Genomic DNA, 23,296 nt, shown 5'->3' on the forward strand with positions numbered 1-23,296 from the left:
ACATAATCCCAAATGTAATTAGTTCTAATTAAATTTAGATGCCCACTTACTTTGAACATAGTTAAAATATCTTCAGGGGACATACAAATAATCTCTTCTCTTGAAAGACTGCATAGAGGTAAGAAATTCAGTAGGATTTCTCTACAACACAACAACAACAATTTATCAAAAAACAGTCCTCTAATTTCAATTTAAAGTACTGAAGTCTAAAATTAAAGCAGGTTGAAATCTCAATTCTACACAGTTTTAATTGGAAGAAATTTCCATTGTATTGGTATACTGATACTTGAATACTGTCAAGTAAATGGTTAAACGGGTTCAAGACTGGAGTATCACTTGACTCAGTCAACAATTCAGGTCGTGTCTCCCTATCCATGGATTTGGCATCCACAGTTTTAACTAACCGAAGGTTCCACTCTGCTCCAGTTGTACGGGGAGGACTTCCTGAGGACCAGGAAGACCATGCATGTCCTCCTTGACCCTGACCCTCAAAAGTCCTTCTAAGGTTTCCAGAAGGCCAAAAACGGTCACTTCTGGTATTTGGTCAAAAACAGGAAGAGACAATTTTCGGCCTTCCGGAGGCATTCTGAGGGCCAGTGAGGTTGCACATGGTCTCCTCAGCCTTCAGAAGGCCATCTGGACATGATCAGAGCACAGCTCCGATCATGTTCAGAAGGTCTGAAGTGCAAGTCCTGCAGATTTGATTCTTTTTGGGTTTTGGCCTCTGCGGGGTACCAGGAACAGGAACAGAACTAGCACCCCCACGGAGGCATGACTATATACAGGGTGACCCAAAAGTAGGTGGGCAGTAAATGATAACATTTATTCCACCTACTGTCCACCTACTTTTGGGTCACCCTGTATAATGCACTAAATCTTACAGTTCAAGAAGCACAGTTCACCATTGCCATTTTGATTCCTACAGATATTTTTTTTTTAAATCACAATAATATGTTAGTTATGTTACATGTTAGAGTTGGAACGGATTTGGAGACCATCTATCTCTGCTAGGTGGTTGCTTGAAGTCCTCCAATAAGGTAGGGCCCACTGCTGCAAGAGGCAGGCTGGTCTAGTGTCAGACAGTTAGGACATTCTTTCTCATCTCTAGTCTAAATCTACTTTCCTATAATTTCAGCCCATTGATTCTAGTCCTGCCCTTGGGAGCCACAGAGAGTAAGTCCTAACTTTCTTCAGCGTGACAACCCTTCAGATACTTGAAGACATATTAAGCTCTTACAGCCCAATCCTGAGCTGCCCGGAGCTGCGGGACCCGGCGGCTCCACAAAGGGCTGAATCCCTGAATCCTGTGGAGCTCGGCTTCGCAGACCCGCCTCTCCTCCACCTCCGGTGGCCTCCCCCCATGCCTCCCCCCCTCCCCGGAATGCCTCCCCCACACCCCCGACCATGCCCCCATTTCCCGTTCCGCAGCCCGGCGGTCACAGAGACCGCCGAGCCGCCGAACACGGGTGCCCACCGTGCACTGGCTCAGCACTGGCTGGAGAAGAGCCAGCTCCGGCGGGAGCCCAGCGGTAAGCCCCGCAAACGTGCCTTACAGCACCTTTGCAACTGTGGTCCGCGCAGCGGAGGCGCGGCGCAGACCACAAAATTGGGCTCTCAGCCATTTGTCAAAGGACGGTTTCTAGAACCCTCACCATCTATGTTGCCTGACTCTGAACCTGTCCAGCTTATCAATGCCCTTCTAAAAAAAGTGGTGCCTAAACTGCGCACAGTATTCCAAACTAGATCTGACTAGAACAGAACAGAGCAGAATGATTACTTCTTGTGATCTGGACTTCATATCTCTTGTCTGCTTGTGGTCCACTAGGGGCCCAGTCCTAACTAAATCTCTCTCCACTGATGCAGCCACACCAATGGAGTACATGCTGTATCCTGTGGGAGGGGGGTGTTGTCCAGTTGTGGAGGTCTCGTCAAGGTAAGGGAACCTTCAATTCCTTTACTCTGGGGCAAACCTCTGCTGCCCCAATGGTTCTCCTTAGATCTGTGCCAGCTCTTTTACTGGCCCAAGTCTGAGGGGAGTAGAGGAGAGGGAAGGGGATTAGGATTTGGTGCTCACTTGTGCCACTGAGATGTCGCCTCCTTTTCTCATTTTGCCTCCTGCCAGTCCCCTTCCCTACTCAGAAACTTCCACATTTCTCCCCCCAACCTGTTCCATCCCCACCCCCCAGTCACTCCCAGCCCCCGACTTGCTTTTGCTGCTGGAGGTAGCAGGCAGTGACAGCAGGCCTCTGCCATTTGCAATGGCAGTTCCCAAATGGTCACCAGCAGCATACTGCTGTATGGCCTTTTATGACAGTGGAGCTGTGTTCCGCTGTTGTAAAGGGCAGCCTAATTTTAGTCAGGACTGGCTTGCCTGACACCTAGATGTTTAGCTCCTAAACATTTACAACAACATTGTTAGGAAAGGACACAGCACATTTTGCTGCATGTATGTGTCTTTAGGAACACTTACCTGATGTGAGATGTTAATAGTTCTACCATCTTGCTGTCAGAAATTATCTGGGAAGTCTCCTGCGCATGTGAAACTACAGTTCTAGAATCCTGCACAGAGACATGCACGTGCTCTTTATTGTCTTCTTGTGAGGCCTCAGCAAAGCCGCTGAATAGTGGAATTGAATAAATTAAAATTATTTCAAGCATTTTACCCAACCCTGTTGCAAAACTTTGCACAGCCTCAGGAACACTCTACATTTATCACAGAGCTAAACGCTTGCCCTGTGAGCTGCAGTGGTGGACCTCCCATTCACATGATAGGCATGGCTCTGGGCACAGAGCCTCGTGTGCCTTTAGGACTCCGTGGAAGCCTCTCTGAGCCAGTTTGCCAGAAGCACAGTTTAAAGCATCTGAGATGCTTCCCCGATACGAGGCATTGTGCGCTCCAGGTAAGTGGTGGAGGATGAATTTGCGTGCATGGAAGGGGTTTGATTTGCGTGGGGGGGGCACAATCACAGGTACACCTTTGCTTGGGGTGCAGGGCTGAGGAGGTCTGTTGCTGGCGCACAGGTCCTGGGTTAAGGCTTGGTGATACCTGGTTCTACTTAATTACTCATTTGCCTCCCATATTGTTTAAAGTAGTTGTAATCTGTTAGCATGCTGGTCTCAAGCAAGGCCCTATCTACACTTACCCAAAGTAGTCCCTCCACAGACGTGCTGGAGAAGTGAGATGACTCAGCTGCTTCTGTCCCAGGAGACTTACAATGGAATGGGCGACATGGATATACTGTATGTGCTGACAATCCTTTCTTTTTTGGGGAGGGGGAAGAATCATGCAGATGGCCCCTGCAAATGGCTATTATGTTGAAGGTGTGGTAGGAGTATGAGAGCGTTTGCCTTGGCAGTGAGAGAGCCGATGACATGTACAGGAAAGCTCCAGCACGCTGCCTGAAAGCACTTTACAGCACTTTTTCATCAGGCACCGCTAGTGGGAGACACGTTCTGCTGGCGGCTCAGGTCACAGGATTGAGCAGTTAATTATGTCTACCAGTACAACTGTTTTCTGCAATGCAACACACCTATCTACATTGCGGTTCACTTATTCTCCAGTGTTAAGCAAAACAATATCGCTATTTTGGATTGAGATGATCAAACCAACGTCCTTGCCTTTTGTTCATTGTGACTTTCTTGCCCTGAAATCCTACTATGATGTTATGAGATGCATTTCAAATGATGAAGAACTCAATGATGCATTGTTCGCTCAGCATTTCAGAACACCCACCTTTCCAGGTCTACTGGAGGCAAAACCTGTTCCTCAAAACGTACGCAACCCACTAGACTGAAGTGACTGTCTCCATTGCCATCAAACGGTTCTTGTTCTTCTTCATGTTGTTTAACCATTTAAGAAAAATAGGACACAAAGAGATTTAACCAGATGAGCCCATCTGGAGAGGAAGCAGGGAGCTCTGTGTACATGCTGTGAGGCTCCAAGACAATATGAATTATGGGAACGTGCATTAGTCCAATGTTAGTGGCTTGGAATGGTGCATGTGCGTGGGAGATCAAGCCTTTTTTAAATGTGTCGCTTTGGTGCATTACTCATAATACCTTTTGAGCCTGTGCAGTTATAACACTTGCCCTAGGCAGAGGTTTCTAGAAGATTCTGCAGGTGCAAATGCCTTCAACCACAGCCACATACTGATGGCAGCCAGCCAATACACAATATCATTGCTAATTTTACTGCACTACTTACTGCACTAATCTTACTACTACTATTAGCAATATCATTGCTAATAGTAACATTGCTAATCTTACTGCATGCCATACTGGGTGATTGCTCTTGTTGTTCTTGATTCTTGAAGCCCAGAACTGAACAATGAACCCCAAAACTGCCCTGGTGAAACTCCTTTAGCACCAGGAGTTTTTGCTTATGTATCTTTAGGCATATCTCTGCCTCTGATTCCAATGAAAAAGCAAGTGGAAACATTATTTTTGATATGTAAATATCAAAAGTCCTACTTACCCAAAGGTGAGGTTATTGAAACCAGCTGTTATCTGATATTACCTTTGTGCCTGAAAGCATAGTCTCCACACTCATTGTGCTTGGGCAAATCTTCAGCCTCACTGTCTGAGATTATAACCTAAAACAGTAACATTTAATATTACAAGAAAGGCTTCTCTGAAAATATTTAGACATAGAAAAGGTCTTTGGCATTGCAAAAACCCATTAGGGAGTCTGCTTCACCTTGGAAGTTTGTCCCTTAGCAATACTTTCCTCCTTCTTAACCATTTTACTTGTACAACTTGTTGGTGCCTGAAGACATAACTCTGGCTGCATTCTTTTTTTAGGTTCTAGCACTAGAAGCGCTGGAGAGCTTTTCTTCCTCTGAACTTCCAGCACGCTTGGGTCATGTTCCTTTTTCAGGTTCTAGCATCCTCTATGCTGACATCACTCCCGCCTATTTTCTACTAAAATGAATGGAGGGACCTGTCAGGAACATGACTGCCTCCATAGTGTGTGAAGACTGTGGTTACAACATGGCAACCTCCATATAATTAATTTCAATGAATTGGCAAAAGTGATGTTGCCAGCATGCTACTAGCATGCTTCCAGTGTGGTTAATTTAAAAACGACAAAATGGCATCCCTTCATTGAAATTAATTATATGGAGGTTGCCATGCTGTAACCACACACTATGGAGGCAGTTATGTTCCTGACAGGACCCTCCATTCATTTTAGTAGAAAATAGGCAGAAGTGATGTTAGCATAGAGGATGCTCGAACCTGAAAAAGGAACATGACCCAAGTGTGCCGGAAGTTATTGCTAACAGCCTATTATGACACATCTGCTTCTGTGCTAAGTCAAACAGAGTGTAATAACAGGGAAAAAGACTATTCTGCACATTGTCACCCATTCCTGCTGTTTAAAAGAATTTAATTGTTGTTAGGGTGACCAATGCCTAGATACTCTTCCCAGCCAATTTCCTTCTTGGTTTAAGCCTCTCCCCCAACAAGTGGCTTCCAAGATCTTTGCCTGGATTGCATCATTGGTTGTCAGAGCTACTGCAGTTTGCCCAGGAGGTGGGGCTGACTCCACAAGTTTGGGAGAAGGACAGCTGTTGCGTCACAAAGTTACACACATATTTTGCAAGGTTTTTTCTCCCTCCCCCATCCTTTGACCCCCAAATACTATTAACAAAAATGCTGAATAAAGTTTCGGCCTCCTGGCATCTGCTAATTTGAGACTGATCAATTAATAAGTATTCTTGCAGGGGGAGCTCTTTACTCCAGTATCAGTGCAGTGTTCCAGGGCTAAATTATTCTTACAGAAGAGAATAAATAAAACAAGCAACAAAAGTCTTTCTATCACATTTACATTTCAAATTGCTTCTTTGGAGACCTCAACAAAATTGATTTTAATCCCCTGTTATTATCCCTTATAGCTTGTCTATGGCCTAAATTACTCTTAAGTGATTCTGAGATGTTTGTTTAAATTACTTTCGGGAAGTCATTTCCTATACTTTCGGATTGTTCTCATTCTGCTACTTGTTATCACCTCAGCCTCCCAGGGTAATTGTTAAATGTAAGATCCATCTGACATATGTTAGCGTAATCTCACTGGCTGGCATTCCTTTTGTTTTAGATAGACCACCTGCTATTTACAGTAAGTGACAGGAATATAATTAGCTCGGAATAGTGAATTCTTTTATATATGTGCTAATTACACCTGCATAATATAGTTTATGCACTATTTTTTCTTTGTCAGCAGCATAGTGAGCAAGCCCAACACTGCAGAAAAGATGAGCTTCAAGTAATTAAGACAAGTAGCATTTTCAAAGCAGGGGATTAGAGTGCTCAGAGCAACCAGCTGAGAATCAGGGATTTAAGTAATCTAATCGCCATCTACACTACGTTTTCAGCAGTGAAAATTGTATTCTGTACTGGGGTATTACAAAGACAGACAAGTGCATTTTCTTTGAAATGCTGCCAAGACAATCTTTTTTGAAGAAGATATTACCAAGGCGAAAAGGGGGTGTGGATTTCAATTCTCTTGTGGTTCACACTATGTATGATGGTAACAGATCAGCATGTTTTAACCTGGATCTGCCCTAAGTAGGCATAGAATGGTGAGCAAATGAATAAAGGGAGTGCACAAGCGAGGAGCAGAGGCAGCCCACCCCTGAGGCAGCCTGACACAGTCACCTCAAGCTCTGGATTAGAGATACGTGTTTGTCAGGGACGTGCAGTGTGGGAGAAGCAGGTGAGACAGAAGCAACCTGTTGTTGTCTGTGGAAAAGCACTGCAGATGCCCTGCCCACTTACACGGAGGAGGCTCTCTTTAACACCTGAGAAAGTGGGTGTAAGGAGAGCTTTCTTGGGTGTAAGGAAAGCCTCCTCACCTGTAACTAGGCAGGGTGGCTGTGGTGCTTTTCCATGGACAATGATGGGGCAGCTCTGCCTCTCCTACCACCCCATGCAACAGGGATGCACCCCACGTCCCTGGTGCATGTGCCTGTTACCTCCACCACTCTTTCTCCTTTTTTTCTGGATTCAAGGAAGCAGTGATCCACCAGAGTAAAAGAAGAAGTGTGGGGCAGACAGTAGGCTAAAGAGCCTTTATTTTGTTCCCCTCATTTTTGAACAAGGGAGAAGTGGTGGTAGTAGTTAACACATGGCAGCATTTGGCACACTGCCACAGATTCTGGAAGGTCTTGGGTCAACCCTGGACATAGAACCATTTTCCCACTCATTGGTTATTTCAAAGCCCCCCCCCCCCCCACTGGTACTTTTATCCTGGACTGAATCACGTCTGGTATTGGAATCAGAACTACAGGGAAAAGCAATGTCATGGTACAGACTGTAGGAGGATAAGTTATCAGTAGAAGAATTGTTTTAGTCACAACAATTGAATTGTTTAGTCACATCCCCCATCATCCATGTGACCCTTTTGCTTCTGAAGGCATACACCATCCACCTCTTTATCTGGTGCATAACTGAGATTAAACATGTGGATTTTTCTCAGCTGAGTGTAGCTTGAGCCTTAGGATCCAGCTACTGATGAACTGTTTTACAAAACAGAGTAATTAACGCACACTTACATAAATGACTTCTGGTTCACTATCTGTTTCTATTTTGATGACCTCATCCTCTTCATTATAGGGCTGTTCATCTTTTATTTCAAAAGACAACACCTGCATTGGAATTAACAGCAATTACTTATAGCTCAATAACTGTGGCTTCAGTGTTTGGCAACAGCACAGAAATGAATTGTCTTTTTGACAAAGGTACTTGACTTCACTCAAGCAGTGTGGCAGTGCCATCATTAATAACAGTTGTGATACAGTGACTTGCCACAGAGGCTGCATGGCTGCATGATGACAACACCAGTGTGTGTGGAATATATACATGACTGATCTGTGGTGCAGGATCAAGCAGCCTGACCAAACAATGAAAATCATGGATGTGTGCCTGAGTGCGTTTTTAAGATCAAGGGCACCGTACACTCACAGTTCAGCAAGTTTAAATCTAGCTAATATCAATGGGGAGTTGTTTTAAAATATCTCCTCATGAAATCAATGAGACTTCAAAGAGCCTAATTGTTCAAAATTTCATAGAATAGAACCAGAATGCTAAGAGTTCAAAGGGATCTTGGAGGTCACCTAATTTAATCTTCAGAGCAAGCAACTGCTACAGCATCCCTGACAAGTGGTTATCCAACTTCTGCTTGAAAACCTCCAGTGAGAGTCAGCCCACTATTACATGAATGGAAAACAGTAGAAGAAAATAAAAATGGAAAGTCTGTAGCACTGCTTGCTAAATATTTAGGAAAAGGGGGGATCTGAGTTCAGTAGCCCCAAAGAGAGATGGTTCACACATACATACATGCTACTTGAATTCTCTACATTTGATTAATGTACACTTCATAACTAGCAGTTGAATGTGTCAGAGGACTCTACTGAAAAGCACTGGAGGGATGGGAGAGTTCTAGTACTTTTTGAACTGTAACAGTTTATTTACACACCTGAGATGATTGAAGTCATCAAGATAAGAATGCAAATGTGTGAACCAGCTCCATGATTTCCAAATGCAACAGACCTAGCACCTCATCTCCAGGATTTGCATTCCCTTTTCTCTGAATATTCACACCATCTTCTATTTTTTTCTGCTCATCACTCTGTTCTATTATTTTCCACACTTTGCATATAACAAACCACATTTTCCAAATGGCAAGCAAGAGAGCTATTTTGCTGAATGTATGTATGTGAGAGAGCATACACCCACAGCGCACAGTGGTCACAGCAGCCACCTTTGAGGCCCTAGGCCTAAAAGACGGGATATAAGCATTTTAAATAAAACACAGGAAACTGCCTTCCACAGAGAACATTGCTTTTTTTTTTTCCTTAGGAGAAGCATTCTAGAGTTTCAGGCAGGGTCTTTCTCCAGTCTTACCTGATGTACAGATTTGACCCAGGTGACAGGGCAACCTGGCTTGAACTGACTTGGATGGAGCATCCTGAGGAAAGGCAGTCTGCTTCCAGGACAGGGGCTGCTAAAAGTTGCTATAGCAGTGGTTCCCAAACTGTGGGTCAGGACCCACTGGTGGATCACAACCTGATTATTGGTGGGTCACCAACGGGTGGTGGAAAGAGTAGATAACAAATTGCCTCAAGCCCTGAGACTATTCCAAAAGCAGATACTGTAGCTGCTACTGCTAACTTGCAGATACTGTAGCTGCAAGGAGCTGAGCTCCTGAAGACTGCATGAATGTGTTAAGTATAGGGGGATAATTGTTTATGGGTCTTTCTTTCTGGTTATTATTACCAATAAATAAATAAAGTCTGGTAAACTTAGGTGGGTCCCAATAGAGTGTTGTTTTAAAAAGTGGGTCATGGTGCTAAAAAGTTTGGGAACCACTGTGCCGGTTGTGCAAGCAAGTTGCAGCGAGGCTCCCTCTGTCACCGTGACAATGAGGAGGTTGGGTATATCTCAGGAAGGGAAGATTCCAGAACTTGCAATGATTGTCTGAAATGCTTTAAAAGGTCATTTCAGAGGCCTGTGGTGAGAGAAGAAGGCAGGCAGAAGAAGGCAGGCAGAGGATTCTATTAGTCCCTGAAGTAAGAAGGCCTGGATAGCCCAGGGAAGCTGTTAGCCAAGAGGAGAAGGAAATGGATGAAAGTTGAACACCTTTTCTTCCTGGAAGGCAACTGGATCTCTTAGGGCAATCTGAGGGGCAAAGGCTAGACTCATTCCTCCTTCCTGCTCTAAAGGCAGCAAAATTTTGGACAGACCTGGGCCACACAGCAGCACCTGGATCCCTGTGAGCACAGATATAATACCTGGAGAGAGCAGAGAGATTGAGCCTGCCGAATGTGTATTCTACTGTTGATCTACAGCCCCTCCCCAAATCGACATTACTCCTCTATATGAGAATCAAAACGTGCTCTCCCACAAGTCGGAGCTGATACTGAAATGTCAACTTTCACCACCCAAGTTTGTGAGTGTGCATTCAAGCAGCATTTTGACCATGTCGTTATATTTTGTAGCGAATGGCCACATCATTTTAAGCAACAAATAAATCAGAGTAAGAATTATAAAGTGCACCAAACACTGAAAAACCTAGGAAGTGTTTTCAGTACTATTTTCCATATACTGTACCTCAGACAGATTGTCATCTTTCCCATCCTCCAGCACTGAAAGGGAGCATTCCTCTTCCTCACAAGGTTGCTGCTTCTTCCGAGGATGACCTCTTTTCTTTGCAGGAAGCTGGACTTTGCAGCTTGAGTGTTGTCTGGGTTTGTTATTTGTACCACTCTTAATCAAACGCCTGCAGGCTAAAGATGGATCTTCATGTAAGGCTTTCCTCAGACACACTGTGTTCTCGGCAGTTTTATTGTTCTTGAAAGAGAAATCAGAATCAGCTTTGGAGTTTGGACAGCATTGTTCCATAGGGAAATACATACATTAGACTGATAGCTTGATACATGAGAGAATATAAGCCATCATTTGCTCAAGGACAAATCCTGTGTCTGTTGAAGTTCCTAGATATAATCTTGAAGGCCAGAGATGATTTATTGTGCCGAGTGGCTTTCAGGACAGTTCAGATTTTGTGAGTACTTGCTGCTTTGCAAAGGCAGAATAATATATCATGGGTAGGCATAGGCATCACCACATTGTGTGATGGACATAACAAAAATAACTGGACCATGCTCCCTGCTCCAACAAAATCCATCCGTTTTTTATTCCTTCTCACAGCAACATGGGTCAAAAAACTTCATAGATAGGCTAATATGTTCTGAGCTGTCTGTGACGGATCAGGAGAGAGACTTTGGTTGCTGGTGGACAGCTCGATGAAAGTGTCAACTCAATGTGTGGCGGTGGTGAAGAAGGTCAATTACATGCTTTGGATAATTCAAAAAGGGAATTCAGAATAGAATGGTCAATATCATAATGCCATTGCACAAATTAATGGTTAGGCCACACCTGCGTCCAGTTCTGGTCACCACATTTCAAAAAAAGATATAGTGGAAATGGAAAACATGGAGAAGATAGCAACCAAGATGATTACTGGAACCTCCTCTATCAGGAAAGGCTACAGCATTTGAAGCTCTTTAGTCTAGAATAGGGTTCTCCAAACCCTGGCCCGGGGCCCAGATGTGGCCCAGATGTGAGCCTCTATCTGGCCTACGGCCAGCCTCTGATCCCCTGAGAGCCTCTGGCCCACTTGACCAAACACAACCAGAGTTGTGCTTGTGGGGTGGGGGAGTGGGGGTCCATTTAAGTGTGTGCTTTATTTCTTGGTCTATGCTCGTGCTTGGAGAAGTCCTGGACATCTGAGCTCATTCATTTATTCATTCATCTAAGTTCTGTCTCCAAAGTATTTATTTAAATTTTATATTTAATTTTGTTTTCCGGCCCTCGACACTGTGCCAGATATTTGATGCGGCCCTTTGGCCAAAAAGTTTAGAGACCTCTGGTCTAGAAAAAAGACACCTGAGGGGGACGGGACATGATTGAGATTTGCAGGGGATGGATAGCATGAATAGAGGCATGTCCTTTTCCCTCTTATACCAGAACCAGGAGACAGTCACTAAAGTTGAGTGTCAGGAGAGTTAGAACAGACAAAATATTTCTTTACCCAGTGTGCAATTAGTCTATGGAATGCCCTTCCACAGGATATAGTGACGGCATCTGGCCTGATGTCTTTAAAAGGGGATTGGACAGATTTCAAGAAGAAAGGTCCATCATAGGTTACAAGCTATGATAGGTATGCCCAACCTCCTGGTTTTAGAAATAGGTTATATCAGAAGGTGTGGTTGGTCTGTGGAACTCCTTGCCACAGGGTGTGGTGATGGCATCTGGTCTAGATGCCTTTAAAAGTGTGGAGGACAAGTTTCTGGAGGAAAAATCCATTACGGGTTACAAGACATGATGTGTATATGCAACCTCCTGATTTTAGAAATGGGCTATGTCAGATGCAGGTCCCTTGTTATCTGGTGTGCTCCCTGGGGCATTTGGTGGGCCGCTGTGAGATACAGGAAGCTGGACTAGATGGGCCTATGGCCTGATCCAGCGGGGCTGTTCTTATGTTCTTAAGGCCAGGTGCAAGGGTGTGGCAACCAGATGCAGGTTTCTTGTTGTCCTGATTCTCCCTGAGGCATCTGGTGGGCCACTGTGAGATAGAGTAAGCTGGTCTAGATGGGTCTTTGGCCTGATCCAACAGGGCTCTTTTTATGTTCATTTGTTTCCACCCACCAACCCCTTTGGCTGGCAAATCTTTGGCCATTTCCATGTGATTCAGGAGTTGTCTCCAATCACCGACTCATCTTCCTTCCTACAGTACCTTGTGCTGCTGTACCGGCTGGCTAAAACAGGCAGCTCACAGATGTTGAGAGCTGTGTCATCAGAAAACTCTCAGAAGTGTTGTGAGAGCCTGTAGAGCTGTGAACACATATAGTTTGCTGTGCCAGGTTTAAACTAAAGACAGGGCTTTGTCACCCACTTATCTAAATTGAGAATTCTCTTCAACTGAGCCATGAATCTAACAATGCTTACTGCGGATTCTTCTGTCTATGTACCTACATGTTGCTGACCCTTGACATGGACCTCCATTCATGGCTGGCTTGCTTTTGAGATAGGATGTAGTGACTTCTTCAGGTGATGGTCTGGTATTGTACGCCTAGCAGCCAACCCCCCATTGGACAGCTGTGGCAGTGCAGCTGCCCAAGCCTCTGCTACTCTCTATCTTCTCCTATCCTGCTGCTGCCTTTATGCTGTTTGAAAAGACAGAGGTGATAAGGAATAGAACAAGGCAATGCGGAGGAGGCATAGAATGGCACTGGTGGTTTCTGCCTTTCAGAAGGCAGAGCAGGAACACAGAGGAAGAAAAGAAGTGGTGGGGAAGTAAGAGAAGGGGAAAGAAGGGGAGGGGAGAAAGCTGTGGGGAGGTCTGGGTTGGAAAGAAGAGAATGTTATGGGGTGAGATTGAAGGGGAAGCAACAGGGAGAGGCAATGGGGTCCTGCTGTAGGCATGGAAGGCTTAGGTTGGGTCTGTCATTTCTCACATAAGCACCTTTTGTACACTCATAGGAGCTGGGGGGAGGACCCCCTATTCTCAAAGGCTGCCCCACACACATGTAACCACAATGACAGCTGTCACAGAAATGTCAAATTTGAAGTAACACTAAAAAAATAACCCTTAAGAAAAATGTGTAGAGTACCAGATTTGTGTTTTGTTCTAAAGTTACAGTAAGCAGGTAAGTACTGGTAGTGGCATTCTGAAGCTTCCAAAAATTCATTTGAGAGTATTTTTGCCCCTTCTGTTCATTGTTGCATGCTCCCCGTATGTATCAGAGGAGTAGATGCTGGATCTGGACCTGGGAGCAATGGCATTCCTGAGGGGAAGCAAGGGGGGGGGGGTCAAATGCCCCAGGTGCCAGGCTTGGAGGAATGACGCCATGCTGCCATTTATTCTCCCCTGTGGCATAAAGTTGTACAAGGCTTCTCCGGTCCTCAGAATGTCTTCTAAGGGCTGAAAATCGTCACTTCTGGTTTTCGGACAAAAACCAATAAGTGAGCATTTTTGGCCTCCAGAAGGTCTTCTGAGAGCTGAGAAGGCCACGCGCCTGGAAGGAGGCAGCGGGTGGCACCTCCAGGTAGGCTGAAAGGCCACTGTCTGGGAGACACGTGCCAAGTTTACTAAGAGACTTGGAATCCCATCTACAAGAATAACAAAAACCGAATAAAGCTGCTCAATCGATGTTTAGATTCAAGGAACAGGGAGCGGATCGAAAATACCTGTTAACATATAGTACTTGAATGATGGGGTTGGGTGAGGTGGGCCTCCAGTCACGGTTTTTAGGAGGCTACAGTCATGCATAATTTGGCTACAAGGAATGTGAGTCAGGAGGCAATGTTTGTGGATTCCACCAAGGGCTCTTTTCCTTCTCCATGTTCTCTTATGTTCCTTCTCCAGCTCATAATTCAAATACTTCTATCCCTGCTTTGAACATGCTTGTGAGGAGCAAACAAGAGTTTGCTCAAGGAAGAGTGGAAGAGTATCTTTGAACTGAATTGCACTTTTCCTGAATTAGTGGAGATTTCAAAGAGCCCTTCCATACTTTCTGCATAATTGAACACACTTTGAATCCAAGCCTCTGAGTACCATGCAAAATAATTAATATTAATAATATATGATACATATGGACAATCAATGATGGGAGCCCAATCCTGGCTGAGTCTACTAAAAATAAGTTCCACTGATTTCAAGGGGACTCGCAGCACAATCCAGTGCACAATCCAGTGCACAATCCAGTGCACAATCCAGTGCATGTCTACTCAGAATTAAGTCCCATTTATTTCAACAGGTCTTACTGCCAGGTAAACATTTCAGATTGCTGCCTTATTCCCAGAGAAGTATGAATAGAACTACAGTCCAAGTGGCTCACTTTTTTAGCAGGAGTTCTGCAGACATCTGTATGCTGGATGATTCTATGTGGTTGTATCAACTGAACTCTCTGCAAGAAAAAAAAAATTAACACTTAAGCAGGTATTTGTTCATTTTCTTATCAACCAAAACAATGACACTAACAAAATACATTCTTTAGAGCAGTGGCTCTCAAACTTTTAGCTCCAACCCACTTTTTAGAATGAGAATCTTGCAGGACCCACCGGAAGAGATGCCATGGCTGGAAGTGACATCATCAAGCACAAAAATCTTTAACAATCCTAGCTGCAATACTACCCACACTTACCCAGGAGTAAGTCCCATTGCCTATCATTGTTAAAAGCATATACATAGTAGCCTGTTAAGAGTACAAATCTGTAACATTTCCCCAAATGCAGTCACATACCATAGTAACATCAAGTCTAATATATTAAAAATAAAATATTTAAATGAATGGGGACCCACCTGAAATTGGCTCATGACCCACAGTCTGAGAAACACTGCTTTAGATAACCTGCACTACAAGTGCAATATTTCCTGTATACAAGAAAATATCTTCATACAAATGAGTGCCTTGCTCATGTGTAGGTCAACACATGCAACAGCCATACATGCAGGGTATTTTTAGTATATATGGACTATGTTTACAAGCAGCACAATTTTCCTTTAGCTTTTGGTTAGTATTACAGAGAATCTGGATTTATATGGAGCCGGAGGGTCAAGGTAGATGTGACTTTAAATCATTCTACTTGCCCTACTTTTTTTAGGATTTTAGGTTTAAAATCTTCATTTCTTTCCATCACACTCCTGATCCAGATCAGCAGCAGACCTCCCTAGCCCCGGGGCAAAGGTCCACATTGTTGCCCCCTCCCACGGGATGCTGCTGCACACTGTGCAAATCCACCTTTCCCACTTACCTGGAGTGCATGGAGCCTTGCGTGACTCCAGAATGCATTGGGGCAGCCTTTTGAAGCTTCCCCAATACTTTAAACTGTGCTTCCAGCAAACCGTTTCCACGTGGTCCTAGAGGTGCACAAGGCTCCATGCTCGGGGCATTTGCCCCAATAATTTAAAGGTAGGTCAGCCACTGATCCAGACTGGGCACTCTCTCTTTTTTCCAAAATAGGGCAGTGTAATGTCCGCGATCAGAATAACTACTTGAAGTGCACATGGAAAGTTGGGCATGCTGAATGGAAGTTCTTACAACATTTTTTCTTTAAATAATGGATCTGTAAGAACACGTTTTGAAGGTAGATCTCAGATTTAATCTTTGGCATGTTGTTTTAGGGAACAGAGCTGGAAAATACACTTGCCGGAGACCTGAGAAAGCAGCTGTTAAGCAGCTGTTAAGCAGAGTGCTGAACATGTGACACATCAATGACCTGACCCACATACTCAAGGCAGACACACATACTCAAAGTAGTTTGCAATTGCATGGGGATGTTGAGAAACTCAAGTTTGAAATCCTCTTGGGTGTGCAGAACTACCCGTCTGGTTGCTTAGGATTTTGGACAATGTGGGCTTCATATCCACACTGTGACATTTGTACAAATACTGCTCCAGTGTGTAAAGAAATGTGCGAGCCAAGAAAGGGAGTATGAGAATTTACACCAAATGGATTGAGGGGTCAAAAGTAAAAAAATTAATGAAAATAAAATTATAAACATTCATAACTAAAAACTCTGAAAAAAGCATCATCCTAATCAAAGTCAAAATTTTAAAAAAATCAAACTGGGTAATTCTAGATACAGAGAAATGTGGGTTAAGTTTTTGAAATGTTTTCTATCACCATTGGGAAAACAGGTATTTATATGTATATTTTAAATCCTTTTATATGTAAAAAAAGATATGAACTTTTATGTACAAAACACAAATACATTTGTTTGCCTGAATAGTGTACATGTAAATTTGTATTGGCAACCTTCAGTCTCGAAAGACTATGGTATCGCGCTCTGAAAGGTGGTTCTGGCACAGCGTCTAGTGTGGCTGAAAAGGCCAATCCGGGAGTGACAATCCCTTCCACACCGGGAGCAAGTGCAGTCTGTCCCTGGTCTGTCTCCCTGGCTATGGGCCTTCCTTCTTTGCCTCTTAGCCTCAGACTGTTGGCAAAGTGTCTCTTCAAACTGGGAAAGGCCATGCTGCACAGCCTGCCTCCAAGCGGGCCGCTCAGAGGCCAGGGTTTCCCACTTGTTGAGGTCCATCCCTAAGGCCTTCAGATCCCTCTTGCAGATGTCCTTGTATCGCAGCTGTGGTCTACCTGTAGGGCGCTTTCCTTGCACAAGTTCTCCATAGAGGAGATCCTTTGGGATCCGGCCATCATCCATTCTCACGACATGACCAAGCCAACGCAGGCGTCTCTGTTTCAGCAGTGAATACATGCTAGGGATTCCAGCACGTTCCAGGACTGTGTTGTTTGGAACTTTGTCCTGCCAGGTGATGCCGAGGATGCGTCGGAGGCAGCGCATGTGGAAAGCGCTCAGTTTCCTCTCCTGTTGTGGGCGAAGAGTCCATGACTCGCTGCAGTACAGAAGTGTACTCAGGACGCAAGCTCTGTAGACCTGGATCTTGGTATGTTCCGTCAGCTTCTTGTTGGACCAGACTCTCTTTGTGAGTCTGGAAAACGTGGAAAGCATCATCAGATCCTTCCACAAGGACATGAAGGGCACTGTTGTCTTCGATGGCTCCACATCAGACCCTTTTGACATCCGAAGCGGAGTGAAGCAGGGCTGTGTTCTTGCACCAACCTTGTTTGGGATTTTCTTCGCTGTCCTGCTGAAGCAGGCCTTTGGAACTGCAACAGAAGGCATCTATCTCCGGACCAGATCAGACGGAAAGCTCTTCAACCTCTCCAGACTGAGAGCAAAATCCAAAGTCCAGCTGAAATGTCTGCGTGACTTCCTCTTTGCCGACGATGCAGCTGTCACTACCCACTCTGCCAAAGATCTCCAGCAGCTCATGGATCGTTTTAGCAAGGCCTGCCAAGATTTTGGACTGACAATCAGCCTGAAGAAAACACAGGTCATGGTTCAGGATGTGGACTCACCTCCCTGCATTACAATCTCTGCGCATGAACTGGAGGTTGTCCATGACTTTGTGTACCTTGGCTCAACGATCTCCGACACTCATTCTCTCGATGCCGAGCAAAACAGGCGCATCGGTAAAGCAGCTACATGTAAATTTATTAAATAAAGAATAAGCATCTCATCTCTCTTCCCTGTGCACAGGGATCCCCGCTGAGTCTATTCGCTGTCCAGAAGTCTGAAAAACAGACTGAAATATGAATGTACATTTCCTCCTTGCAAATGTGACCTCCCCTCCCCAACACAAGTGCAAATCCTTTCTTTGAAATTGTCACAGCAAATGGAAGTAGTTTATTGTAATGCATGTAGGATATCAGCACGGTTTGAGAAATATTCAGTGCACTTATCCTAAAAGAAATCCAGCAGATCAGATATTGACAGCAAGAGAAAGGTAAATATAGTGTGCATAGCATAGTTAAAAGCACTTATTAAGAAAAATGCATTGAGCATTAAAGCATGTGAAGCCTATGATGTGAAATTATCTTGAATAGAATGGAACCCCCATCATGTTTTTCAAAATGGGAACACAGAAGTTATTCTTGGACTTTCTTAGATAAAGACATGAGAGGCTGCAGATTTGTTTGTGATAAACCGTAGAACTGTTGGGAGAGCCTCTTCCCCTTCATCCCAGGGGTTAATGAAAGATATTTGTGTCTGAGAAAATACAAGAAAAGAGAAGGCCAGCCCAGGGAGTTCTTGACATCAGCTCCTGAAAAGACAACACTATTATTATCAGTGGTGTCACAGCCCACCAGATGTTTGGACTGGGATTTTTGGGTGTTCACTGGATCGAACTCTACCCAAGAGTTTAAGAACTGGTGAGATATCACCCAATAAGAATTTCTTTCATTTTCTGGGTTTCAAGGCCATGTTCATCAAGTCTAGATGTTTATCCAATGATTTGCCCTAAACTCTGTAGAGCATTATCAATGGAATCAAGAAAGATACAACTAAGCTAACACCTGGAAATCCTGAAACCTTCCAGAAGCAAGAATATCACCCTTTACTGCATGAAACAAAAACTGAGGAAAATAACCCTGCCCCGAAGCTCAAAAGAACCCTAAGCATAGATAATTGCAACCTTTCTATAGCAGAGCATCCTGGCATTTAGATGGGAGTAAGCTCTGCTATAGACAGGTTGCAATTGCCTATGCTTAGGGTTCTTTTGAGCTTTGGCCAGGGATATTTGCCTTAGGGTGCAATCTTGACCGGCAGATGTCACAAGTCCCTTGTGCTGGCCCATCACTGTCGTAAAAGTGCTGTGAAGCACTTTCAGGCTGACTTAGGAGCAAGGAGGCTGGTACATGTCCAAACCCCGTTGGGTCAATGCAATATTTATTTTATTTATTTTTCACATTTTTATACCACCTTTCCTCCAAAGAGCTCAGGGCGGTTTACAGAGCTGCTCCTCCCCTCTTTCTTGTCCTCACAACAACCCTGTGAGGTAGGTGAGGCTGAGAGAAAGTGACTGGCCCAAGGTCACCCAGGAAGCTTTGTGGCTGAGGGGAGATTTGAACCTGGATCATCCAGGTCTAAGTCCATCTCCCAAACCACTACACCACCCTGGCTCTCAATAGTAATCCTGTGTTGGTTGAGCTAGGCCGGCACAGGGGTCGGGGGGGGGGAGCTGTGGGGAAGGCAGGGAGGAGGCATTATGAGGCCGAGAGGGATGGATTGCAGGTGGGTCTGTGGGTGGGGGATGGGGCCAGAATCTGACACGCTGGATCCTATCCCTGTTCCCAGGCAGCGTGGAGCGGCTCCAGGTTGCTTGGATCTGCACTGCAGTAGCCCTATTGGAGCTGCTGCAGATTTATTCGAGGTAAGGGGTAGCGATTCCCCTTGCCCCAGGCTGAGTCGCTTTAGGCCCCAACTTTGCATGGGTTAGGGGCAAAGCCAGCTAGCCAGCCTCCCCGTTCCAGTGCAAGTTATGATTGGGCTGCTCATTTTTTGTTTCATGCATTAGGGTGCTATATTCTTGATCCTAGCAGGTTTCAGGATTTCTAGGTGTTAGCTTAGTTGTATCTTTCTTGATTCCCTTGATAATGCTCTACAGAGTTTAGGGCAAATGTTGGGTTAATATATAGACTTGGTGAACATGACCTTGAAACCTGGAAAATGAATTTCTCATTAGGTGACAATTCCAGCCATATAAGCCTTAGTTCCTTGGTGAGATATTGCCATATAATGTTCGATGTTTCTAGTAATGTGGCTGCAGTTGATCAACTGTTATCTTGTCAATGCCTATATCAGTCATAGATAATTGCAACCTTTCTATAGCAGAGCATCCTGGCATTTAGATGGGAGTAAGCTCTGCTATAGACAGGTTATCTTTTTTTTAAGGGCTAAGGGCTTAAGGTCAGACTTTTTTAAGGTCTTACCCTGAGGAAACCTCCAGCCTCCACCTAATGAGGACTGGATACAGTGGAGGCTGTACAGCCTAAGTACATGCATATGAAATAATCACATGTTTTTGCCATTTTCCCTGTTACCACTATACTTCCCTTCTTCAGCTGTCTCCCTTGTGCCTACTTCAGATTGTGAACCACTCAAGGCAGTGGCTGGTCCTTTCTTCTACTGTAAAGTACCATGCACATTGATGACACTATGCAAGTAATTATTAATAATCATTTTACCATTCGAGTGAGACGTTTTTGTATGGCCACAGTCAAATGACTGTGTCCCAGATTAATCCAGGTTCCATTTTCAATGAGCCAAATCCCTTACCTACATATATGCTACATAGCTACTACTAACCCAGCAGGCAGAAGCTTTACTATCACCATAGTAACTTGCTGGTTATAGAACTGATCATCATATGCCCATGTTGACATTATTCAGAAGGTAGAGCAGGGTTGGTTTATACCCATCAAGCCAAACACGGCCCACTAGCCATGCACTGTGACCTGCCAAATACTTGAAAGACAATTACTGTTTTGGTAGCTCCAGGCAAGCAGCGAACAGAAGAGGCTTATTGAGACTTCAGTAAGTCATACCAGGCTGGTGAGTTACATTCATCTTAGTTGCTTTAGTGACAATATTTTCTTCTAAGACGCCGCAATTCATATGAATTTAGTTTTCTAGTCAACCGTAGCAGGCCTACCTGATTCGATAGAAAGCAGAAATGATCCAATTCTAATTCTTATTATTTAATTTTAGGTCAAAAACATTACAGAATGACATTTGCACCTATCTCCATAAATGGCTCACCTGAGATTGTAGGTTTTCCATCTTCCTTTTACGTTGTTGAATGGAATCTATGAGTAGCTGTTGATTGGCATTGAGTGACAGGGATGGCGGCTTGAAAACACCCAAAGGGATGGATGGCAAATGTTCTGGTATATCACACCTACAGAGTGATATTGATCATGGCAAGAGAAAGAAATTGCTGTGAGAAAAAAAAAAAATCTCTCTGCTTTCTTGAATGATCTTTCACACTGGAAACAATTCAAAGCCCTGTCCACAGGGAAGCTTTTCTTCCACTTTTATGATGCAAAACTTTCCGTGTTTGCATCAGAACGCAAGATGCCCCTGCAAAATATCTAAACCCATGTCCCCTCCCACCCATCACCTCCAATGAACAGGGACGGAGTGACTTCAAGATTATCTAAGGCATTTGTATGCCGTGTTAACTTCCTATACTGCATGCCCTATGGCAGCACCAAGTTTTCCAAGTGCTCCACAAACCTTGCATGAAGTGCACCACCTTGGAAGTGCCAGCCCTAACACTACTATTGCCACTGCTCCAAAGTTTGGGGCCAGGACTGCTGTATATTGCCTAAAATTTGTTGACATGAAATTAGCTCCCAATTAACTTCCTAAAATAGTCTTTTGGTGTGTGTCCATTTTTGGCTGGCCTCGGACAATTCCCCAAGGCATGGGATGACAGACTTGAAGAACTGCCTTCCTGTGTATGAATCTACTCCATAAAGATCAGAGATGAAGCTCTCTTGCATGCCCTGCTGTTCTTTGAAATTTGATTGGCCATGCTGTGCAAGATGGCCTTCTCAGTGGTGGCCCCCAAACTGTACAATTCCCTGCCCTCTAGTGTGCATCTGTCATCTTTGATTGCAAACAGGCTTATGCATTTCCAATATTGTATTTTAATGGATATTAAGAGAGAGAAAGAATAAAAAATACAATATGAAAAATATATACAGGCTTGCCCAGGTATCCACGGGGTTCCGTTCCAGAACACCCCTCCCACCCACAGGATCTTCTGAGCCCAGCAAAGGTTGTGCATGTCTGCCTGTGACCTCTGCTAGACTCAGAATGACTGTTAGAGGCCAAAGAATGCGACTTCCGGTTTTTAGCCAAAAACCAGAATTGTAGATTGTACAAAGCTTACTTATTTTCCAAGCGGTTAGGATTCTTTTCACAATTCCAGGCACCATGATGTCCTTCATTGTTTATATCAGTGTCGAATGATAACAGTCTCCATTTAAGGCAATGATCTAATGAAATTAATATAATTAGATCAAAATTAATTTTCCATATAGCAATGATACCATTGATTTTGTGTGGCACTGTGACTGATTGCTTGCATCAAATATTTTTAATTATCACTCCCTTGACAAGTCTGGCTATGACTCAAATAAAGTACCTACTTTACTCAGTAAACTAAGTTCTAGCACATAATTTTATCTTACAGTATTAAGATATTGGACAATATTAAGTCCAAAAAAATGCATAATTTTCTAACTTCAAATATTGAGTTTAGAATTGTGCACAAAAGAAGCCTCAAACCTGCACTGACATATGACCAGTAGGGCATGTTCACATGCCCCAAATTGGTCAAAATCCAGGCCTTTCCAGAAGTACACCCTAGCCTTCCAGACTTTATTCTATTTGTACATCTTTCTCCCTCTCTCTCTCAACCTCCAAAAGGATGCCCTCAAGCAGAGACCGAATTTTAAAAACAGGTATATTTTTAAAACATCTTCTATCTTTAACCACAGAAACAAAGAAAGCTAACAATTTGTTGATAATCCTTTTTATCCCACACACAGGCCTATGAAGTCACTTCAGTTATATGCTGGCAGCCTTTATAACAAAACATGAAGGAGACCTGGGCTACATTAGCTGCCCTACAGTGCGCTTTTAATAGAAATAAAACAGTGAAACAAAGGAGTTGTTTATAAGAATATCCATCCAAAGAAGAAGGAAGTGAAAAACACAGCAGCGTATAACATCTGTGAAAAGGAAAGCTTGAACTAACATGTTTGAAGTCAAAGAAAAAAGAAGGCTTCTTTTTATCCTGTTGGATTCTACATTCTTTCTTTCTTCTCTTATTATTTGCCCAGCTTTGTGAAGTGACTCACCACACTGAACAATATCAGGAATTTCCACAGCCCTTCTTCTCTTGTACTGAATAGTATCTGAAGGTTTCTCATACCATCTGTTACTCAAATATCCAAAGTCATTCCAGAAGAAAGTTTCTCCTCTTTTACCTTGAAAGACAAATATACGCCATATTATGCAGAGCAGACTAATAAGCTCACAGGTCTGGGCTGGCACATGTGGGTAGCTCACTGTGAGCACTGGGGCACATTATTGTGCTTTGATACTGTTCCAGACAAGGCACGCACACTAATACATCCAGAAGTGAAGTACCAGTGAAGTACCAGCTATCTCTGGACCCAGTAGGGGAAAACAAGGCGCTGGCCATATTACATAGCTGGATATGCCTGATCTTGGAAGCTAAGCAGGGTCAGGCTTGGTTAATACTTGGATGGGAGACTGCCTGGGAATACCAGGTGCTATATGCTTATACCATAGTCTTTCGAGACTGAAGGTTGCCAACCCATTTTTTGGTGGGTTCCAT

The 23,296-nt window shown here is 43.9% G+C and overlaps 1 protein-coding gene across 1 annotated transcript in view; it reads right to left on the reverse strand.

Annotated features, from left to right (window-relative positions):
• MORC1 (MORC family CW-type zinc finger 1) overlaps positions 1-23,296 on the reverse strand; it is a 64,114-nt gene that overhangs the window by 4,445 nt on the left and 36,373 nt on the right. The window contains exons 15-25 of the mRNA XM_066621270.1: positions 22,794-22,922; positions 21,821-21,926; positions 20,683-20,821; positions 14,431-14,465; positions 10,777-10,795; positions 10,108-10,347; positions 7,551-7,643; positions 4,517-4,592; positions 3,734-3,833; positions 2,471-2,617; positions 51-141 (exon numbers count right to left, since the gene is read on the reverse strand). Of these exons, the coding sequence (XP_066477367.1) occupies positions 51-141; positions 2,471-2,617; positions 3,734-3,833; positions 4,517-4,592; positions 7,551-7,643; positions 10,108-10,347; positions 10,777-10,795; positions 14,431-14,465; positions 20,683-20,821; positions 21,821-21,926; positions 22,794-22,922 (1,175 nt within the window). The remainder of the gene's footprint in view (positions 1-50; positions 142-2,470; positions 2,618-3,733; positions 3,834-4,516; positions 4,593-7,550; positions 7,644-10,107; positions 10,348-10,776; positions 10,796-14,430; positions 14,466-20,682; positions 20,822-21,820; positions 21,927-22,793; positions 22,923-23,296) is intronic.

Source organism: Tiliqua scincoides, chromosome 3, assembly GCF_035046505.1.
Source record: "Tiliqua scincoides isolate rTilSci1 chromosome 3, rTilSci1.hap2, whole genome shotgun sequence".
Taxonomy (NCBI): Eukaryota; Metazoa; Chordata; class Lepidosauria; order Squamata; family Scincidae; genus Tiliqua; species Tiliqua scincoides.